Source organism: Panthera leo, chromosome A1 (assembly GCF_018350215.1).
Source record: "Panthera leo isolate Ple1 chromosome A1, P.leo_Ple1_pat1.1, whole genome shotgun sequence".
Lineage (NCBI taxonomy): Eukaryota > Metazoa > Chordata > Mammalia > Carnivora > Felidae > Panthera > Panthera leo.
This window is the reverse complement of record NC_056679.1, coordinates 64885427-64906977: the sequence shown is the minus strand read 5'-3', so window position 1 is coordinate 64906977 and position 21551 is coordinate 64885427. Positions and strand designations below refer to the sequence as shown.

The following is a 21551-nucleotide window of genomic DNA, read 5'->3' as shown; positions in this document are numbered from 1 at the left end:
CTGTTCACACGCATTATGTGATTTAATCCTCACAAAGAACATCATGAGCCAGGCTATCTTACTGTCCCTTTATATGCATGAGGACACTGGGGTTCAAGGAGGTGAAGAAAACTTCAAAATAACCAATGAGTAAACACAAAACAAGGAACTAAGTCCTTTTGCTCCTATATGATGCCATCTGCCAGAAATCCCGAAGATTCCCACATAAACAAAGAACTGATGTCATTTCCAGTTCACCTGATAATGTAGAGATGCCTCGGAAGTTTCCATATTGTGTGTGTAATGAGGATAATATTCTGCAAATATTTCACTGGCTCGATTTAGTCTGCCCCTCAATATATTGTCTTCTATATATTGTCTCCACCTCCAAAGCTATGAGTGTCTGTTCTCTGACCTCTTTTGGTGACAAGTCTCCAAGCCTGGATAAAGGGCTTAAGGTCCAGCCAGAAAGAGGACAGGTAGCAAACCCATCCCTGCCCCGGGGATCTATATGAAGAAGGGAGGTTCTCCACATTTCCCGGTTTCTCCTCTCGGAGCTTCCCACCAGCACAGGAAAGCCACAGAGAAGAGGGATTCCTAGCGCTAAGTGTTTCGGAATCTGTAAAGAGACTGCCTGGTGGACTGCTGGCAAAGATGTTCAGAGGGAGGGCTACACCCACACCTGGGGGGGGGGGGGGGGGGGGGGGGGGGAAGGGCACAGGTCTGGCCCAGTGGTCTCCAGCGCCCTCCTGCGTAGATTCAGAATGCCACTGAGTTGCAGACCAGAAAGCGTGTCACGCTCCCACCATAGAAGGTGATCAAAGCTCTAGAAGCCAGGTGAGGAATAAACCAGTGATTCAGGAGGCCTACGGGGCCAGAAAAATCCAACATCAGGGTGAGTACTCCAGGAAAGGGGGCTACCAGTTCCTTCCCAAGTTGCACAAGAGCAGATCACATGGCAGGCCAACCCCAAACGTTAGCAGTGCCTACAGGCCAGGCTTAGCCCTGGAGATGGGAGGAGCCCATAGAAACTCACTCTTCCCCTTTCTTCCCTTGTTACTCCCCACCCTCATCAAGGGACTGATCTTCTTATCTATTATTTGTTATGTGAGGAACACGTATATAGCCTTTATTGTATGCCAGCCGCTATTCTAAGAGCTTCATAAATGTTACTTCATTTAATACAATCACAACGATGAGTGGTAGGGACTCTGTGTTATTATCCCTGTTCACGGACAAAACAGAGGCAGGGACAGGTTCAAAAGAGCTAAGCGGTAGAGCCGGGAGTCAAAGCCAGTCTCTGCTTAACCACAGCGCCAGAGCAAGCTTCCCACACGTTGTTACCTAGAAGAGCTAAACTAACCACACTAAATTTTAAATACTAGACCATGCTAATACTTTTTTTCTCATGGGTTATGTGAGTGCACAAGAGAGGGAGTAGGAGGAAGAAGAGGAACAAAAAGGGAAGGAATTGCGCGTCTAGTCACATCACCTGTTCACTGTAGCGTTTCAAGTTACGCGTATTTTCAACTTTGGGGGGAAAATGGTGGCAGTTCACATACTTCCTAAGGGTCCCTCCAAAAGCTTCAAAACAGGTCAGTTCCTGGAGTGAGGGGTGAGGACTCATTGGCATGGCTGTTCTGCTCTTACCTTGCAGAGTTACCACTGGAAAGCTCAAATACAAGCACTGCTTGGACCTAAGTGAAATCAAAAGACATGCTATTTCTCTAATTTTTTATTTTTTGAAATGTTTATTTATTTAGTTTGAGTAAAAGAGAGAGAGAGAGTGCACCTATGAGAGAGGGGAGGGGCAGAGATAGAGGGAGAATCCCAAGCAGGCTCCACGCTGTCAGCACAGATCTCGATGCAGGGCTCGAACTCACGTGAGATCATGACCTGAGCCAAAACCAGGAGTCAGATGCTTAACCAACTGAGCCACACCCAGGCGCCCCTACTTCTTTTGAAGAAAAGAAATTTTTATTTTTTAAAAAAGAAAAACGTCCAATTCAACAAGTATCCCTCAGTTATGTTTAACTTTTTCCTCAAAAGTCCACAAGAAATGCTACCCTTCTTCAACAGACCAAAGCTTCGTTTAAAGGTCTTCAAGGACACTGTGCGGGGAAGGCATAGCTCTCCTTCAGGAACATCTCATACCCTAACCAACAGAAAAACAGAACTAACACCCGAAACAATAGAAAGGCAAAACAAAGGGAGACTGGATAGAATTCTAAAAGGCGAACGCACTGTTTGCAGCATATTTCTGAAATGTTTAGGATGAAAACAAACTTAAAATAAGTATCAGGACTTTTAGAGGCTTCATGGGGTTCCATTAATTATTTTTTTCTCCCTGATGAGATATCACCAAATGGGCCCCTACTAGTGGTGACACGATCCCGGTTCCTGATGAGCAGGAACATGGGGACACACAGCCCAGTAAGGTTGGTTGGGCCGACGGTATTGACAAGACTTCACCTGAGATTTGGTTCCATCTTTCAAATCTAACATGCCACCAAATAGGTCCTAGGATACGGTGTTGGTACAATATCTGTAAAAAATGATTCTTTCAGGGAGGCGGAAAAAAAAGAACAGTGCTTTCAATGTTCAGTATCCTTTACATCTGCTGCTCAGCTGGAAACACTGTTAAAAGGCCATTAGAACCTTAAGGTAACAGACCTCCAATGCTATGAAAGCCACAGAGCAATTTGCTGTTTGTGTTAGGAGGATCAGCCCCAGCTACTTCCTTTTCAAAGGCTGAAAACAGCTTCTGTCACGAGCCGTGAAAATCAATTCCACAGTAACAGGTCTGAAATGTGGCTGAAGGTGGTATACCTACGGGCTGGCGCTGCACACCAGAGCCTCCTTCTGGGCATCTGTGGCACCTTCCAGAAGTCCCGGGCAGCGGCTCCCTGGCAGTGCCTGGGAGGTAATAAGCAGCCAGGGGCTTCCAGGAGCCTCCAGGCTTATCTCGTAGGACACTGGTTCTCTCGACTGCTTAATTAGGTTAAAATGGGAATCGAATAGTCGCCCTGAAAGAAGATAGCTTTAGGAACCGTGGATCCGAGAACAGGCTGCTCTCGCTGATTCGTATTCCATCTTTCTATTTTTCCTGATTATAGTAGTTGTGAGCGAGGCTCATTTTTCCCAAATAATACTGTTTCAAAGCCTTTCAGAACACAGAGCATTTACAAACTTTTTTCAAATACAAGGTCACACTTTCGAAAATAAACATTTCAGGGGAATAACGATGGCCTGTCAAGAGTTGTACTTTACCCAAATGAATGGCAAGGAAGGTTAAAATTCACTTTAAAATGCGTATACGTTTTTCAGTTGTAGGAATTTGTCATTCCGGTTATAAAATGCAACCTTAGTTACCACACAGAATTAAGATTATTACAACCTGTATTTTTATATATAGTCAACCCTTGGAGAAACTGAAAACCTTTCTATAATTTACTATGTTCTGGATAAGAATAAACTGCCACTCTTAAATCATAGCAATCGGCCTACATTTTCGCATGTAACTTCTTGTAATAATATTTATCTGTACGTCAATAACCCCAGGCTGAGAAATTGATTCGAAGTTAATCTGTTAAATTAATATAACAACAAAATGAAAAAGTATAATTTCATGGAATTTTTTGCTGTGAATCTGTGATGCACTTGAATTGCTATTTCAACTGGAATTTCAGTGTGATTATATGTATTCTTGACTAAAGAAAAAAATGGATTTATATAATTTTGTGTCTATTGTTCAAAACACATAAGGATCTATGATTTTATGAAACCTTCAAGTTATTTTTTTAAAGAAGGGAAGGGAGTCATTGAAAAGGAATTATCCATAATAATTTTGTTGTTGATGACATAAGATTTGCCATTTGTAACCTATTTTATATTCAATTGAAACGGACCTTTTTTTATGAGAGCCATGTGGTAATATAAGTGAAATGAATATATTCTTTATTGCAGTCATATAAAAACTGGCCTATGCTTTTAACGTAGTACTTGACCTCCTGATGTCTAAATACCCCCAAGTCTGTGAAAGAATATTAAATAAGACACCACATAATCAAATGAGTAGTAAAAGTACAATAAAAGCCTTTCACACATTAGCACTTGATAATGTAAAAGTAAGAGTAAACTATGTTACCTAAGTTCAATATAAATATACAGCTAGAGGAAAAGCTGTAATAGATCAAGGAGTGCTCAGAATCCTACATTTCCAAATTATTAATACCTTATTTTCCAAATAGAGCTCCCAATATGTCAAAGATCATTTAAATTCTTCAAAACCATTTGTTAAACCTTTTGCTGTAAAAAAGGAAAAAAGATGCTGGGCATATTAAGTCTCATCATTTTTAAGTTTTAAAAACTCCCAATCATTGGGATTTAGAAGAAAATAGGATAAGCAAACAGCTAAAGTATGGGAAAAAGTATTTTCTTGCTTTTTCAGGAAAAAGTTAAGTCCTGTCATTTAAAAATCCCTATAAATCTAAAAGCATAGAAGCAAGTTCATTTCAAAGGTGCAACTGACTTCAAGCTACTCTGACACATTAAGAAAATAATTGAAAATTATTCATTTTAAAAAGCAGACCTCAAAGTACTTTCTTTGCAAAGAAAATACTTGCCTCAACCTTACTGCAACCTTAAGAGGAAACACCTCCAGTTCTCTGAAATCCAGCTGAGGAGCACTAGCCCTTGCTAATCTCAGCTGTCCTGGGGGCACAAAAGAGGAAGCCAATTTCTCAAGAAATCCAAGAACTGTAATAAGGAGCAAACACACCAGCCAATCAAGCCTACAGAACACAGGTGTGCATGCCCTGAATGTATTATGCTACATCTTTAATTGAATGTGTATAAAAATGAAGACTGACCAGCTCTAAACGTAGTCTCCTTGCATAAGAGTCTAGAGGTCAAGAAAAAATGGCTAGATCTGCATTTAGTCCAGGAAAAACAGCTCAAAGAAGGAGCAAGGAAACAGAATCACTCCTCCCCAAAAATCTTCTGAATAGGAACCTCCCCAAAGAAACGAGCCATACCCAAAGAGAGCCTGTCACATTAGCAAAGAACAATTGGGATCCTACAGTTAAAAAAAAAAAAAAAAAAAAAAAAAAAAACCTGAAAATGTCAACCAGTTCCCATTTAAAGCAATGTTGTGGTTCTCTCCTACTCAAGCAGATATGCGCCTGCAGCTGAGTTGGGGCCCTTTTGTTCCATGCGTAGGTAGTTCTGGATTGAACCGCTTCAACCACTCTCTTTCCCTTAGTCCCCCTAGTGGCCAAAGTGAGCGTCTGAAAGAAGTCAGAGGCAATGGGGGAGGAGGACGAGTGAAATGCAATTTGAATCAGAGACACTCTGTGGGTTGAGATTCTTAAAATCAAGATGAGAAATAACAAATCATTGCGCAAATTTGACTGTCTACCCTGACAAAAACCTGTATTTAAAACCACAGTGAGTGCACCCAGAGTTTGGTCCCCAGAGACTCGAGATGGTGCCTGGACCAGCATTAGCATCACCTGGGAATCTGTAAAAAATACAAATTACAGGCCTACCCAGGAACAATGAAAACAGAAACTTTGGGGGTGGGGCCGAGGCATTAGTGTTTAACAAGCCCTCCTGTATTTCTGATGTTTGATAAAGTTTATGAAGCACAGCTTTAGCTAACTGCTTCCCTTTCCTGGATGCACATCAGAAATACTAGGGAAAACTGAAAAAGGAAGAAGGGAGGGAGCAGGCCAGGAAAAAGAGTGCCCTGTCTCAGACCAATTAAATCAGAGGATCTAAAGATGGAGCACAATTTTTGTTGTTGTTGTTGTTGTTGTTTAATGCTACCTCACATGATTCCAGGACAGCCCTGGCTTTTTCCAACTCAAAAGAGCCAGCTGTTAAATTTTCAGGAATTTTGTAAGCTGGTTGTTAAACTGTTAGTGGCTTGAAATCCGTCATGGTGGGAACATAGCACAGAAATTGGCAAATGCTACAAATCAGATCTTCCCACACCCTACCCTCCTGAAAGCCAACTGGTAAACATGTGTCAGTTCACCGCTGGCCAGAGTTGAGAAATACTGGACTCAAGTAAGAACGCCAAATACGTAATTGATTCAGACAATCTGAGTAATTCTTCTCAACTTCTCCATTACCCTCAATTCCTGGGGATTCTTAGGAATATTACCCAAGCAATTCAGTGGCCATATACTTAAGGAAGGTGAACATCAGCCCCTATATGAGGGTGTAGCCACGATGGGTCCAAGTCAACAGCCATGATCTTTTCCTTTCTCTTCCAGGCACCAGCACAGGAAGCAATTCTGGAATGAGAGGCTGGGTAAATCTGCTGGGGGACTTCTGAGTTAATCTGTCTCGTCAATGAGGAGATAAACATGGGAAGAAATAGCCCTACTGTGTACCTCTGGGCATCATAATGAAGCTTTGGCTCTTAGTATTTCAGCAGCCATCTTCTTTCTGTAATGGACTGACCTGTAGAATGAGGAAAGCAGAGACAAAAGATGGAGAGAACCCAAGACCCTCATGATAGTGTTAACTTCCCACTCTCTCACATGTAGAACTGCTCTGTATTGGAACGTATGTGAAATGATGGCTTTCCCTGATTGTGGAAGACAGCCAATTCAGGATTTTTTGTGACCTGCTGCCAAAAGTATCTTAAATGACACAGATGATTTCAGGCAAGAATTTCAACGGCTTGTCTTCTTTAAACCCTTTTATTGGAACTTCTGAGTAGTAGAAGTAAAGTTTTTCAGGTTTTTTTTTTTCTTTTTAATGTTGCCTCTTCCCTGCTGACCTCACTCACCCCTTCTTCTCACCTCTTAACCTCGTCTTGGCCCTTGGCATCTCAGGCTTTAGTATCTAAATTAGCCCCCTGGCTATCTTCCTTCCCACCTCCTGGGCCTTTAATAATCCCTACACTATTCCATCCTGTTTATAGTGCTTGACCAATCTAAAACAATACTTTCATCTTGTCATTTCACTGCCAAGAACCTAGAATGATGACCTACTTCCTGCACATAAAGGCTAGGGTTTTCAAGGCCCATCAAAAATACAACCCCACTCTATTCAATATTGCTTCTCACAAATTCTTAATTGATCGCTTTCTGTAGTATCTTCCAAACGTACTACTTTCCTTACAAATTTAACCCCACCCCAAATGCCTTCTTCTTTCATGAGTGTTTGTCAACTGCTACGCATCCTTCAATGTCCCTGTGATGGTTAATTTTGTGTCAGTTTGACCTGCTTAAAGGACACCCAGTTAGCTGGTAAAACATTATCTGTGGGTGTGTCTGTAAGGATGTTATGGGAAGAGATTAGCATGTGATTCAGTAGAAGGAGTGACCAGTGTAAGGAAACATCATTCAATCCTTCATGGCCCAAACAGAACAAAAAGGTGGAGGAAGAACAAATTCCTTGTCACTCTTCTTTAGCTCAGCCATCCATTTCTCCTACATTGGGACATCAGAGCTCCTAGTTCTCCAGCCTTGGAATCTGAGACTTATACCACTACCCCACAGTACTCCACCCCACCCAAGGCCTTCAGCCCCAGACTGACCGACACCTCCACTCTCCTGGGTCTCCAGTTCACATATGGCAGATCATGAGGCTTCTTGGCTTCCATAACCTCTGGAGCTAATTCCTATAATAAATCTTCTCATATGTATACCTAGATCTATATGTGTATCCTATTGCTTTGGTTTCTCTAGAGAACCCTGACTAATATCCTCCAAATTAAATTTTACCCCTTCCTCTCAGCAAGGTCAAATAACTCTCTTCATTTTGTGTCCGGTCATTACAACCAGTAACGTATTTGGTACTTATGCCATGGACATAGCATTGTTTAAATATTGGGGAGTGAAGTAACAATTTAATTCTTCATTTTGGTAAAAATTTTAAGTTATTTTTTTACATTACCATAGGACAAATAACCTGTGACTTAAGTTTCGAAATGGCACAGCTGATTACATATATTTTGAAAACTCTATACTTTCTGAGAGTTAACTCACGACTCACCCCACCCTATTTGGGAAATCTCTCTCTCGGCCACACAACTGTGACTTAAGTTTCAAAGTGGCACAGCTGGTTACATATATTTTGAAAACTCTATACTTTCTGAGTTAACAACTCAAAGTGAACTGTGAGTTAACAACTCACAACTCACCACCCTCCCCCCATTTGGGAAATCTCTCTCAGTCACAATGATACTCTTAACAATCCTATGCTGGTTTAATGATACTGAGTTTTGTCTCCACTAAAAAGCACACATAAACTATGTCAGAGTTATTTACATGGCCTTGTAAACTCAAAAATGTTTCTGGGATGCATGCTGCTCTCTCTTTCACATATACAGAGACTAGTTCGTACTCACTGTCCATCACATAGTACATATCCAATGAATGACTTTTGATTAATTAATGGTCTTTTGGTGATACCAAACTTACCTCTTAAATATTTCTTTTTTTAAAGGAAGTATAATTGACATACAATATTATATAAGTTTCAGGTGTACAGCATAGTGATTTGACCTTTGTAGACACTGCAAAATGATCACCTCAGTAAGTCTAGTTATCATCCATTACCCTCCAAAGTTAATACGATACCCTTGACTGTATTCCTGATGCAGCATATTACATCCCCAAGACTTATTCCGTAATTGTACGTTCGTACTGCTTGATCCCCTTTAACCGTCTTGCCCCCTGCCCCTCCTCCCCTGTGGCCACTACCAATCTGTTTTCTGCATCTAAGAATCTGGTTTCTGTTTTGTTCGTTCGTTTTTTTAGATTCTATATAAGTGACACCACATGGTATCTATCTTTCTCAATCTGACTTACTTCACTCAGCTTCTAAATATTTCTTGAGTCTTTCTGCTTCATTCCATTTCCAGGCACTGCTCTAGTTCAAGCTAACATCTCCTCCTCTTCCTGTATCTGCTTTTCCTCCCCTGCAACCCATCTCTAGAGAGAGACCAAGGTAACACTTCAAATCAAGTCCAATCCTGATTGAAACACTTCTTCAATAGCTTCTCACTGCCCTAGGCTGAAGGCCAAGGTCAGCACTGTGAGCTCCAGGATTTCAGGGCTGATTAAGGAAAGAGACAGGACCATGAGGTGGCAGCCAGACACAGAGAGCTTTATTTGGATTGCACTTTGACAAGCTGCCTGAGAGGGGAAGTCCCTCATAGCTTGAAGCCTTGTAGACATAACAGAGGGTAGCCACTACCAGAAGGGGAGAAGGCTCAGGAACTCCTGGAGAGGGAAAGGGGATTAAGTATCTAGGCAGTGTTGTTCAGCCTTAGAGTGGAGAGGGCAGCAGCTTGGATTTTCGGTTGTTGTTTTGTTTTGTTTTGTTTGTTTTGGTTTCTTTTAGGCCCCGGGTTCATCCTATAAATGGCTAGCAGGCAGGTGTTACACAGCTTTGCAGGATACACAAAACAGGCAGGCTCTAACTAGTTAAAACTCAATTTCTTTGGGCTGTGTTTAAAACAACCAGATGCATAAAAACTTGACTTAAGCACCCACAGCTTTTAGAGCCAATGGTCCGTATCTGCGATGAAAAAGTAAACCATAGGGTCACGCTGCATGGGCCATCTTTGAACACTGTATACAAGTCATTAACCTGGCCCACAGGCTCTCTGGTCTCTCTCATACCCTTTCTATTCACAGGCTGTTTTCTCCAGCTTCCAAACTCCTCTCATGCTTTCAGGGTCTTCTAACCACACAGGTACTAAGTCCTCCTGAGCCCACTGCCCACTGCTCTTCCTCAAGAAGGCATTCTCTAACCCCACGATTAGATCAGATGCTCCGATTAAATACTGTGTCACAGTGCCGGTATCTCAGCCCTTGATTGTGAGTGGTCCCTTAATTTCCATTTCCCTGCTGTGATTAAAATCCCCTGTGGCCCTATATGCAGCGCCTGGCCCAGTGAATTACACATAGTAGGCATACAAAAAATATTCACTGGATGAGGGGAAAAGAAATGCCTAAAGAAAATACAGAATGAGTTATAAAAATAAATCGACAAGCTGGATAACGTGTAAATGTGGAATCAGATTTCTATTTTTCTTTGTTACTAACTGGTGCATTCATTTAAAAAATATTTTTCATCCGAGGTTATTAAAAGCTCTTAAATACTGCCATTCAGGACTACTAGAAATTTTCAACCTTTACCAAGACTTACGGCTATGAAACCTTTTATTTACAAATATGCCATCCCAGGGAGTCCATTACACTTTCAAACAGTATCATGTAAATAACTGAAAATTGAATAATACTAAAGAAATCTATGAAACTATGCAAAGTCGAATTACATGTCAGCTAAAGAATTTAGTAGAGCAGAATTTGGTCTGCAAAGACATATATAAGCACCAAGAATTTAGTAGAGCAGAATTTGGTCTGCAAAGACATATACAAGCATATGAATATAAGAATATTCAGTATTCTGTTTATACTGTCAAGACAGCTGGCCTGGCCAGAAGTCTTTTGAGAGATGTGAATTAAGGGGGAAGAAAGTCTTTTGCAGGCTTAAAATATAAGCTAAGACTAAGCTAATAAATTATTTTATCAACATTTCCCTTCCTACAATTTCTATCCTAAACTCATATTTCTGTACAAATGTAGTGACCGAATTGTAGGTCACTTTGGTTTAAAAGGACTCAATAATTTTGTATTTTGTAAGTGTTCATAAAACTCACCCATAATCGTAAAAGAACATTAGTCACACTCTTACATAAATTACAATGCAATGTTTATACTATAATACTTTAAAGGACATAGTGCTGTATATTTTAAATCACTTTTGATAGCGGCCTACATTTCTACTCACAAGCTATTAACCATGTGGTACAGTTAAAGATGTGAGTTTTATGTAAAAAAGTGTATCAGTCAACTCAAATGAACTCTTGTTCTCAATGATGACATAGTATCCTCTAATTAAATCAGCTAAGATAACTGTTTGCAAGGATCATTCTAAAATTAATTCCCAAATCAAGAGTTTAACGAGTGGCACGCCTAATAGCCCAGAGTTTAGACTGCCTTGATACCTGGAATTAATGCGATTCTTTTAGAAATCTAGTGACTTGGCAAATCATAAAAAAACAAAACACAAAATACATTTGAAGTTCAGCTGACTCAGACCTCTCACACTGTTCTTCGAAAGAATTTTAAAGACAGCTAACTACAGAGAGGGCAAAGAAATCAGAAATCTATGAAGCAGGCAGTTAACTGGAAATTAAATAATTTATTTCAAACTAGGGTATCTAATGTGTGTGTAAAAGAGTAAGAGTTGCCAAACACTTTTTTTCTGTTTACGTTAATACGATATCTACCTGCAAATCGGAAAAAAAAGGTAGCAATGGCAAATGTATTAAGTTAGTTGGGGGGCGGGGGGAGGTGCAGAGGGAGGGAGGACAGGTTCCCTGAGAAACCCAGCAGAGAAAGGAAAGGACTGTTGTACAAAGACCAGGTGACATGAAGCATTACATATTCTGAAATTTGACAACAATAAAGAAGAACTTAAAAAAGTCACTAGTCCATCAGCAGAGTACAAGAGAATATTCTTTCTTAATTTGATTTTGAAATAGATTTTTAGAGTATTGAGATTAATTCATATTAAAGAGATGGGAAAAAGTTTAAAGCTTTCTTTATTATCCACCTGTAGCCCAACTCTCCAAACACCTGCGACACAAAAAGGGACAAAATACTGAGAAAACAATGATACTTCTTTCCTAATCAGTGGAGGTAAGCTTCCCTCCTCCCACTACCCTATGATAACTTCCTACAGCAAACTTTGTTGCACTAACCGCTAGGTCCAGAATGACGAAAAATACCAACACACGTTCTTTAGTTTCCACCTTTTATGTAACTACATAGATACAATTAAAAAATCAGGGAAATGCATACACACACATACAATTTAGTGATGGCAGCATGGCCAATTCCGGAGAACATAAAATTCAAATTCAAAGTGATTTTGAAAAATTGTTGATGTTGCAAGTAAACAGGAAACCATTCAGCATGAACTATAAGGCAATACACCTGGTGACTGGTAACACCAGGCTATATATACCTATTGGTGAGGAAAGAACTGATTTTGCACACATTCGTTCAACAAATGCGGAATGGCAGTGGGCAGGATTAAGTCTATGACTCCAGTACCTGGAGACTGATGGCCTGGGTTGCAACTGTAGCCTCACCGCTTTCTAGCTGAGTCATCCTTGGGCAAGTTAATTATTTAAGTTTCTGTGTTGCTCAGTCTTTCCATCTATAAAATGGGGATAATGATGATATCTACAAAATTACCAAAAGGAGTCAATAAGGCAATGTTTAATGTTTTTAGAAGCAGGTAATATTTAAACAGGGGCTGGGCACATAGTAATTTCTACATGAGGGATTGTTAAATACGACTGCATTAGATAACTAATGGAAAAAGTAAACATGTAGGCCAATAAGTCACCACTAGTCAGCTCCGAGGGGTTATAATTAACGACTCCAAGAAGGCTCAAGACATAAAATAGTGGCCCCGTAAGCATAAAACAGCATTCCCTGAATTGCCCGGTCTTTGAAGCAGATGTTCTTTTCAGTTCTTGAGTTCTTTTAGGAGTTTAGAGCCATCAAGAGGAGTCGGGCTGGGAAAATGAGATGACATTATGGACGCTCAAAGAAAGACTGGAATGTTTCATATCTACCTTTGATCAAAACAACACTCCTAACAAAGAACTTGACCCACTCACTGCTCAATCCCTTCCCAGAAGACAGAACGGGAGAGAACAAGCAAGCACACTGGGAAGACTTTGGGCTAGTTATCTGGAAATATTTCGATACCACAAGAATTACGAAGTATCAGAATGGATGCTGAGAGGGGCTCGCGAATCTTCCCCTTTGGAGGTCTTTCAAACAGGACAGATAGTCTATCTGATCTGCCTGGGATGGCTTAAAATCAGCACTGAGTGAAGATTGATGGTGCAAACTGGCCCTTAAAGGCCTCCCACGCACTCTCTGAGAGTATAACTTTATATATTACCCATCACAGCCCCTCATCTATTGAGTTTGAAGAACTCCCTTTTATCCTAGAATAGAAAAGGGCAACACTATTTCACAATTGTGAGTTCTGAGTAAAACTTTAATAATGTCATGATGAAGCATAATATCCTTATTACTTCTCAGTTATTTTACCAGGCAAACTACCTGCAAATATCTTTCAATTAGAAACAGCCCTCATGAATCTAAATTATGAACAGCAGTTCCTTTAAATTCATGTTCCCTGGCAGACTAATGGCATATGCCATTTCTCAGGCAAACCCTTAAAAGTCCAAACAAGGCAAAGGATGAAAAGGGAGTTTAAAGAAAGGATAATGACCATACACTAGATAATGAAATGTAAATAGTATCAGAACTAGGGAAGGGCCAAAGAGTGTTTTTCTTTAATAATGGGACATATTTCCTCCGTGGTTATTCCAACAACAACATGTAGCATTGAGTAATTCATGTTGAATATATATGTGAATATATATATATACACACACACACACACACACACACACACATACACACACACACACAATTATCTTTTAATTCATGTGTTTTCCTATCACATGTGCCTCTGACCCCACAGTGACCTCTATCTTGACCATTTCTACTGGCATCAAAGCACATCAGGGTTAGGGCAAAGTCAACAGTACCCTTTAGTCCTAGAAAGTGAGTTTAACAAAAGTGCACGTTTCAGAATTTAATAGCTAATTAGTGAGCACTGTAATTGTCAGGAGGTGGAGGGGGAAGAAAAAAACAAAAAGCCCTGTAGTTAAAAAATCTCCTGAAGGATTTATTTTAACCACTGGAAATGTTCTCAGGAAAGTAAATGGGGAGTACAGAAACTATTTACACTGAAAACCTTCACTTTGATATTAAGGAGCTTTGCGTCATGCCAAGGATGAAGTGCAGTCCCCTGAAAGTCCCATAATCCACTAAAGAATACCGAAACAATTTAAAAATACTGAACTATTTTCTTCTCTGAGATATCATATCTGAAATCATGCTGGGAAATATCTGTGTTTAAAAGATACACTTCGAAAAAACCCAGATTAGAGGAGAAAAAGTTCCTCGAAGAAGTGAGCCACGCTATAAAACCTTTTAAAAGTTGAATTCCCTGAGATTTGGGGAGGAGAAAAAAGCAAAGCTGATCCTTATCAATTAATTAAAAAGAATGAAATAACAGTAGACAAAGGGGAAGGAGAGTTAAGAAACTTAAGGAGCTGTGGGGGCAGTCGCTCTCCATTCACTGATTAACAAATTAAGGAGTTCTGGAAAAGGGAGAAGAAGTGACAGGGATAGAAGAGTGGACTTATAATTCACCACAGGTTCCGCCTCCGACTCACCAGAGGCTGGCTACGTCTGGCTCAGAATTGAAAAAGGCTCCCGGTACATAAAGCTCGGCGCTGTTGGCGTGTGTATGGGCTATCTCCACCCCCCACCCCCCCCCCCCATGCTTCAATTTATATAAATGTGTTCATTTCGGTAAAAGTGCAAACCTTCCCTTGCAGGGTGTGCAGATCAACCGTAATAAAATACCAATTCCATTACGTATAGAAACGGGGATGTTTTAAGATCTCTGCAAAGAGCTTTGCCCTCATCGACCAGCTCTTTGGCAACATGCAGGGTAGCTGGTGGAGATTTAGCGTTTTGATTTGACCATCCGAGGTCACTGAGGACTTCAACCGCCGGGTGTGAGCGGCCCGCGCCCTCGCAGCATCTCCCGGCCTCTCTCAGCCTCCCTCAGCTGTGCTGCCTCGCAGCCACAGGATTATCTCTCCCCGACACGTTTCATTCACAGAGCCCCGGAGAAGCTCCGAGTCGGTTGGAGCTAAGAGCCGGAAAACACGCACTTGGGCTGCTGCACAAGTTGCTGGAGACCGAGTGCTCCGCACACGCCGGCTCCGAGGTAGGGGGTGGGGGCTCCCGGTGCAGGAATGCTAGTGGCCCGGCCGGCGGGCCACCCAGGGCCCGCGGACCCTGGGACAAACCCACCGGCGAGCCACCCGCCTAAGTTGGCGCGGCTTCTGAGAACAGGCGGGCGGCCGAGACCGCGCTCGCGTCCGGCCGCCGCGCCGGGGGTGTCCCCCGAACCACTAGTGACCAACCGCAATCGGGAAAGCACTGAGGACCCGTAACGCGAAAGCCCGCCCCAAGCCCGAAACCGGCAGCCCGAGAACTCCCCAAACCGGCCCGGAACTGCCGACGTGCGAAGGCCGGGTCCCCCGGTGGGGTCCCCCCGCCTCGCCCGCCCCCCGGCCCCGGGCGCCGTGCGCTCTGCCTCCCGGAAGGATCCGGTGAGCGGAGCGAGCGGCGAGGGGAGCCCTCCGCGACTCTCCACCGCCCCCGCCGGCGCGAGGGCGGGAGTGGGGAAGGCGCCACTCAGACTGTGGCGCTGGGCAAACTGCGGCCGCAGTTCTTCCAAGTTTGCCTGAGCGAGAGGCGCGGGGTGGGCGCCCCGCTCGGCGACCTGCCCTCGCGCCGCGGCCGCCCCCGGGCGTCCCGGGCTCCCAGGCCCGCTCGGCCGGAGCCCGCCGCGAAGGGGGCGCACGGGCGCCGGGGCGGAGGGAGAGCGGGCGGGAGGGAAGGAGGGCGCTCCCGCGTGTGCACACAATGAGGCAGCCGAGACGCACACCTTCCCCGCGGGAACAGCCGCCGGAGCATCCGCCGCCCGGCGCGGAGGCAGGGCGTCCGGGAGAGCCCTGCCGGAAAGTGAACACCAACAACTCAGCAACAGGGGGAAGGAGGAGGGCGCCGGGCGGCCCGGGGGGACGTGCGGTCGCCCAAGGCTGCAGCCTGCCGGGCCGCGCGCCCGCGCTTACCTGCGATCTCCTGGTAGGGGATGTCCGCCAGGCTGAATCCCTTGGCACCGTACGCCTGGCGGACCTCGCCGCAGCTCCGAGCCTTCACCTCCGCCCTGACTGGGAGGGACAACAGCAGCCCGGAGAGGGGAAGAATCACAGCCCCGATCCAGGAAGGCATGGTGCGACGTGCAAATCCAGCTCGGTAAACCCCAGGGCCCGTGCGCTCTTCACCTTGCCCCTCGAGCCGAAAGCCCGCCAGAGCCAGCGGCGCGCTCCTCGCCGCTGCCCAGCGTCACCCCCTTCCGCCAGCCGAGGGGACGAGCCGCGCAGCCCTCTGGACTGCGCTCAGCAAACTTTTATAAGCCAGATGGAGGATGGCAAGCCAACCAGGGCTGGCTGGGAAAACAGCCGGTTTGCTCCTCTAGCCCCCCAGATCGAAAACGATGCAGTCAAAACGAGAGAGAGAGAAGGCAGAGGAATGTTTAAAAAGCCACCATGGGGGTTCAGAGCTGCGATCCGACTTCCGAGCCGCAGAATCCTAGAGCGCTGCGAGCTCGGCTCGCCCGAGGGTGCAGCGAAGGTGGGAACGCGCGCCGGCTCTCCCGGGGAGGGAGGAGGCGGACAGGCGAGCGCGAGTGTGTGTGAGCGCGCGTGTGTGCCGGGCCGAGCGCGGGGTTCTTGGGGACGCGTGTGCGTGGAGGTATGTGTTGGGGATATACTGGATCCAGGGGAAACCTCAGCTTCACACAGGCTGAGGGAGCCTGTGAGAGTCCTCCTGAAATAGGAAGAGAGAAATCCCGGAGACAGACACTGGAGGCTAGAGGGAAGGAGAAAGGAGGGGAGAGGGAGAAACGTGCTACACGGAGCACAGCCGAAATTCAGAGGCAGAGTGGGAGGCAAAACCTGGACTGGATCTCTTGCTACTCGGTAGAAGGAAAAGGGGGAAAAGGAAGCGGTTCTATTTTCTCACTCCCTTCACATCCTTGATACTGATCTCAAACGCTTCCTGTAATGACCGAAGTAAGTGATCTAGAAAGATAAAGTATTTTAAGTCATTGGGATATTTGTTATTAAGCCATGCTTTTGTGGACTTAAAGGACAACGCAATTCCAGTTGTTGCTCTAAATATGAGCAACAATTTATGACCTACTGAAACACAAAGCCCGCGTAGAAATAAACATACAGAGGAACCCCTGAGCTTCAGAGCACAACCATCGCTGTAATTAATTGCCTCATTGCTGTTTGGCTTTGTGTTTATTTTCTAAAGACAGTTTGTGCACACCGAGACCAGTAGTTTTGTTTTTTGTTTTTTTTTTAATTGTTTTGGTTTGGGACTCAAAATTTCACCCTTTTTAATTTAAAATATTACACAATCTTGGATCAGAAATCATTATGCTTATATCTCTAGTGTGTGGAGGAACAGGAAAGCCAAGAAGAAGAAACACAGCAGGGAAGCAATGGGAAACCGAGAGGGTAGGAGTCCGTGGGCTGCACGTAGGAAGGTACTGGGGAGGGAAGTGACTTCTTCCTTCCTTCTCCCCAATCTCCTATACTGGGCTTAACATTTTCTTCCAAGTTGACAGAATTCTGAACTGGGGAATCAATTAACTTTCTTCCCGTCTTACACTCAAGTTTTGTGAAATGGGATAAAAATGAAAATTCAGGGTAGGTTAATTTCTTGACTCTTTTATGTTAATTCACTCTGCTAACCAAAAGCTGGTATGGAGCCCCAAAACTCCTGCGACTACTAAGGTAATTAAAGCCAAGACAAAAGAAAAAAAAAAGATAATGCTTACACACTTGTGAAGCCAAATGTAATTAGATCAGCACATTACTCAAAAATTACTATAGGCTAGTGTGTAATTGTATGGAACGCACCTATAAAGCCACACATGAAGATGTTTTTTCTGATGATGGCTGTTAATGACCAGAATGACTCATGAAATTTAAGTCCTTCTGTTTTCTATTTGTTATCATCACAACACATTAGGTACATCTTCCTCTCTTTGATTAATTCCTCATTTCTTACTCCACCAAAAAGGCTCTCAAGTTCCAACCTCATTTATGCCATGGAAATGCTTAAAAATGTAAAGCCGACTTGTTTACAAATTGACTTTCTCATCTTCAAAACCCCATATCTAAACATTTCTTTCTGAAAGCAATGGTCACATACGTGTTTTTCTCCTAAAATTTTGGCGCAATTTTTGTCTTCATGATGTTGTGCTAACTCGCTGACCCTTAGGTCACTGAACTCATTTTCCTCAACTTGTAAAATCGAGATGAGAACAAAATATAGTCTAGTGTCTTTGTGGGCAAAGGATAAGACGATATGAATAGAAATTTCTGTAACCAAGTCATTATTTCTGTGATATTTGACATGATTTCATTCAAACTTCACTTTCTATCATAGCCAGGTGATAGGTATCGTCCGCTCCTGAGGAAGAGGTAAATAGACAGTTACCTGTACCCTATCATCTCATTTTCATTTACCCTGACCCTAGCAGTAAATAGCAGATGATGCAATAAAAAGAATGTTTGAGGTGGAGGAAGGGTGGGTAAAAACACAGTATATGTGGTTTAAATTATTTAAAAATCAATGAATCATTAAGTATTCAATGAGCATTCAATGCAACTACACAAAACTAGGTTATTGTACATAAGGAATTATAACTTAATCAAGCATAAATAAATCACTTTAATCCCATCAGGAGGATGAAACAACGTAGAGTAGGTTTGTGAATGCCAGTCAGACCAAAGAATTAAGTAACCTGCCTTACAGGTGTTCTCAACCCCTACATGGTCCACTTGTTGGGTAATGCAGCACTTTTGACGTGGTAGAAGAGGCAAAGTCCAACTTTCCAGCTAAGGGCAACAGCACAGCCTACATGAGGTATTGGAATGAGTACTGAATGACGTGGAAGTTCATAGAAAAAGCCTAACTAGAAAGAAAAGAGCTCATATTAGGGAGAAGCTGGCATTTGGTCTAGACCAGAAAAAAAAGGTTAGCTGAAGGACTTAAGCTCTCGCAGTAGAGTTTACATTGTATATAATAAGAAAAAAGGGCATTGAAGAACATCAATCCAGAGGAAGCAAGCACATAGAAGCAAAAGAAAGGTAAGAAAGAGAGACATATAGAGCTCTGCCATAAAGGTAAAGCTTTCAAGTGGTTGAGACCAGAATAGGAAGGAGGGTAGCAGATAGAAAGAAGGTGAAGGTAAATTTTCACAGAAGGATTAGCATGATTTGGTCTTTAGTTCAACACACGCACGTGTGCGTGCGTGCACGCGCACACACACACACACACACACAATAAGGAAGACATTTTAAAATTGTGAGTCTCGTTGAGAAAATATGGTATATTTATTAGGACAATAAGATTCTTGTTTATGGAGTGTTTTCACACCCCAGCTGTTTTTCACAACCCCTTTGGGGCATAAGATGAATGGAACCTCAGAGACTTTGAGTTGTAGGGGAAAAGGACTAAGTCTCAAGAAGCAGCCATAGTTAGTAAGCAAACAGAGCAGCCCATGGCCTACTCCACAGTCAAGGGCTCTTCCTTCTTCCCCTAAGTCTGATTGCATCTGGGGGCATTGTGCTAGCACCAAGAGATGAATCACAATTGGCCTAAGCCAGCCATGGCAATCCTTTCCCTTTTCTATTAAATACTTCAGAGATTGGCATAAGACCAATTTCTGGTGAATGAGATGTAAGGAAATTTCTGGGAAACATTATTTTCCCTGATTAAAGGCAAGAACTATAGGAGCAGAAAGGTCTTTTTATCTTAGCCTCCTGCCTTCTTAGAGCTAATTGACCATCTTGTGACTAGGAGACAAGACACTGCTAACAGGCAAAGAACAGAGGATGGAAAGAACCTAGATTTTTTTTTTTAATTTCCTATTTGTTTCACCAAACCAGCCCTGGGACTGCCAACCTCTGAACTTCTTGTTAAATAATTCATAAATATCTTTGTAGTGCCACCACAAATGCCACTATCGGTTGGTTATTCTGCTATTTACAAATAAAAGCAATATAAATGTATAGAGAAAACTAAGGGAAGAATAAGAGAAGTGAAGGCAAGAGACAGGGGTTAGTTGCAAACGTAAGAAAAGAACAAAATTAGGTAGCCCCATGGTGTCCATGTTAGATTTTCAGTCATGAAGCAAATTGTGGTAGACATCAAGGACAGGGAAGGCAGAGAAAATGGTACTTGGATAATGATAAAGAGCCTTACTGGAAACTTCAACAGAAACATTTTAATAAAACAATGGGGTGGATGCCAGACCACATGGAATTGTATATGAAGTGGATGGAGAGAATATGGAAACATCAAGGTATAACTAATTTCAATGTGGTAGCTCCATGTGGAAAAGGGGGGCAGGGTCATCAGGGAATGCTTTCCAGAAGAAGCTTCTAAGACTGCAAGGAAGAAAGAGACTAGACATGGTAAGAGATTGAAATTCAGTATGATATGATTTGTAGGATAATTTTAAACATTTCTCTGTTTTATTTGCATTTTGTAAGTTTTCTACAGTAAATATAAGTTCTTCTTTATGATGAAAAAGACATTATTTTGCAATAAATATGTCACACTTTCAACAAATGCAAATAACACTTGTGGTCATGTTTTATACAGTAAAGGGGTCTTACCATTATCTCATATATGGAAAACAAATAGATGTTAATACTTCTCTCAGTAAGATAACAACCTCGTGGTATGAAAGTTCTTGTTAATTTTTGAAAGCCTTGAATTTAAATAAAAAGACACGGAGTTCCTGGGTGACTCAGTTGGTTAAGCACCCAACTTCGGCTCAGGTCATGGTCTCACGGTTCGAGGGTCGAGCCCCGCATTGGGCTCTGTGCTGACAGCTCAGAGCCTGGAGCCTGTTTCAAATACTGTGTCTCCCTCTCTCTTTCTACCCCTCCCCGCTTGTGTGCTCTCTCTTTCTCTCTCTCTCTCTCTCTCTCTCTCAAAAATAAACATTTAAATAAATAAAATAAAAATTTTTAAAAAGACACAGTTGCAGAATTTACTATTCTTTTGCTCATTTATACCAATGCATGAATGAGAAACAGCATGAATTTTAGGGTTTTTTTTTTCTTTTGTGCATTTAGATCAAGCAGGACCAATAATTTCAAATGAAATCCCATGAAAACAAGAGAATGGTTTTCAAGTGTCTATTCCACAACTTCGCTTGGCACAAATCAAAATCACTTAGTTAACCTGCCTCTTGAAAAACAGAGCCTATAATGAAAAAGCTGTCAGAAATTTAACAGTAGCTTGCCTGGTGCCTGGATAATGGGAAGGTTGCTGAGTTAACAGGGAAAGAAAAGGTAAACTTGGGTGAATAATGACCAAAAATGGTGGTGAAAATGATGTGGGATTTTTTGTTTTGTTTTTTTGCCAAGGTTTGTACCCAACCAAATTGTAATAGTGCATTTAACATTTATTGAGCGTTAAGAGTACACCCAGTATTAATATAAACCAATTAAAATTATATCTTTAGGGCAGATGAGGACCAGCTGGGTTGCTAATGATCTCTTGGGGAAAGCCAAACACTGAGGGACAACAGATTTTTCTTGTCTTACAATATTCTTCAAATGTGGCCAGAGCTGTTTGGGTTCAGTGGATGGAATTGTGTGATCTGCTTAATCAGAGTTTTGCCTAGTGGTGATGTCAGAGTTTAGGCAAGAGAAATGGAAGAGCTCTAATTATTCAATTATATGTATTTTTCATATATGCTGGAAG

The 21551-nt window shown here is 42.6% G+C and overlaps 1 protein-coding gene across 1 annotated transcript in view; it reads right to left on the bottom strand.

Annotated features, from left to right (window-relative positions):
- GPC6 (glypican 6) overlaps positions 1-16106 on the bottom strand; it is a 1111907-nt gene extending 1095801 nt beyond the window's left edge. Inside the window, exon 1 of the mRNA XM_042928923.1 lies at positions 15824-16106. Coding sequence (XP_042784857.1) covers positions 15824-15983 — 160 coding nt within the window. The 5' untranslated portion in view covers positions 15984-16106. The remainder of the gene's footprint in view (positions 1-15823) is intronic.
- Positions 16107-21551: the final 5445 nt, after the last annotated feature.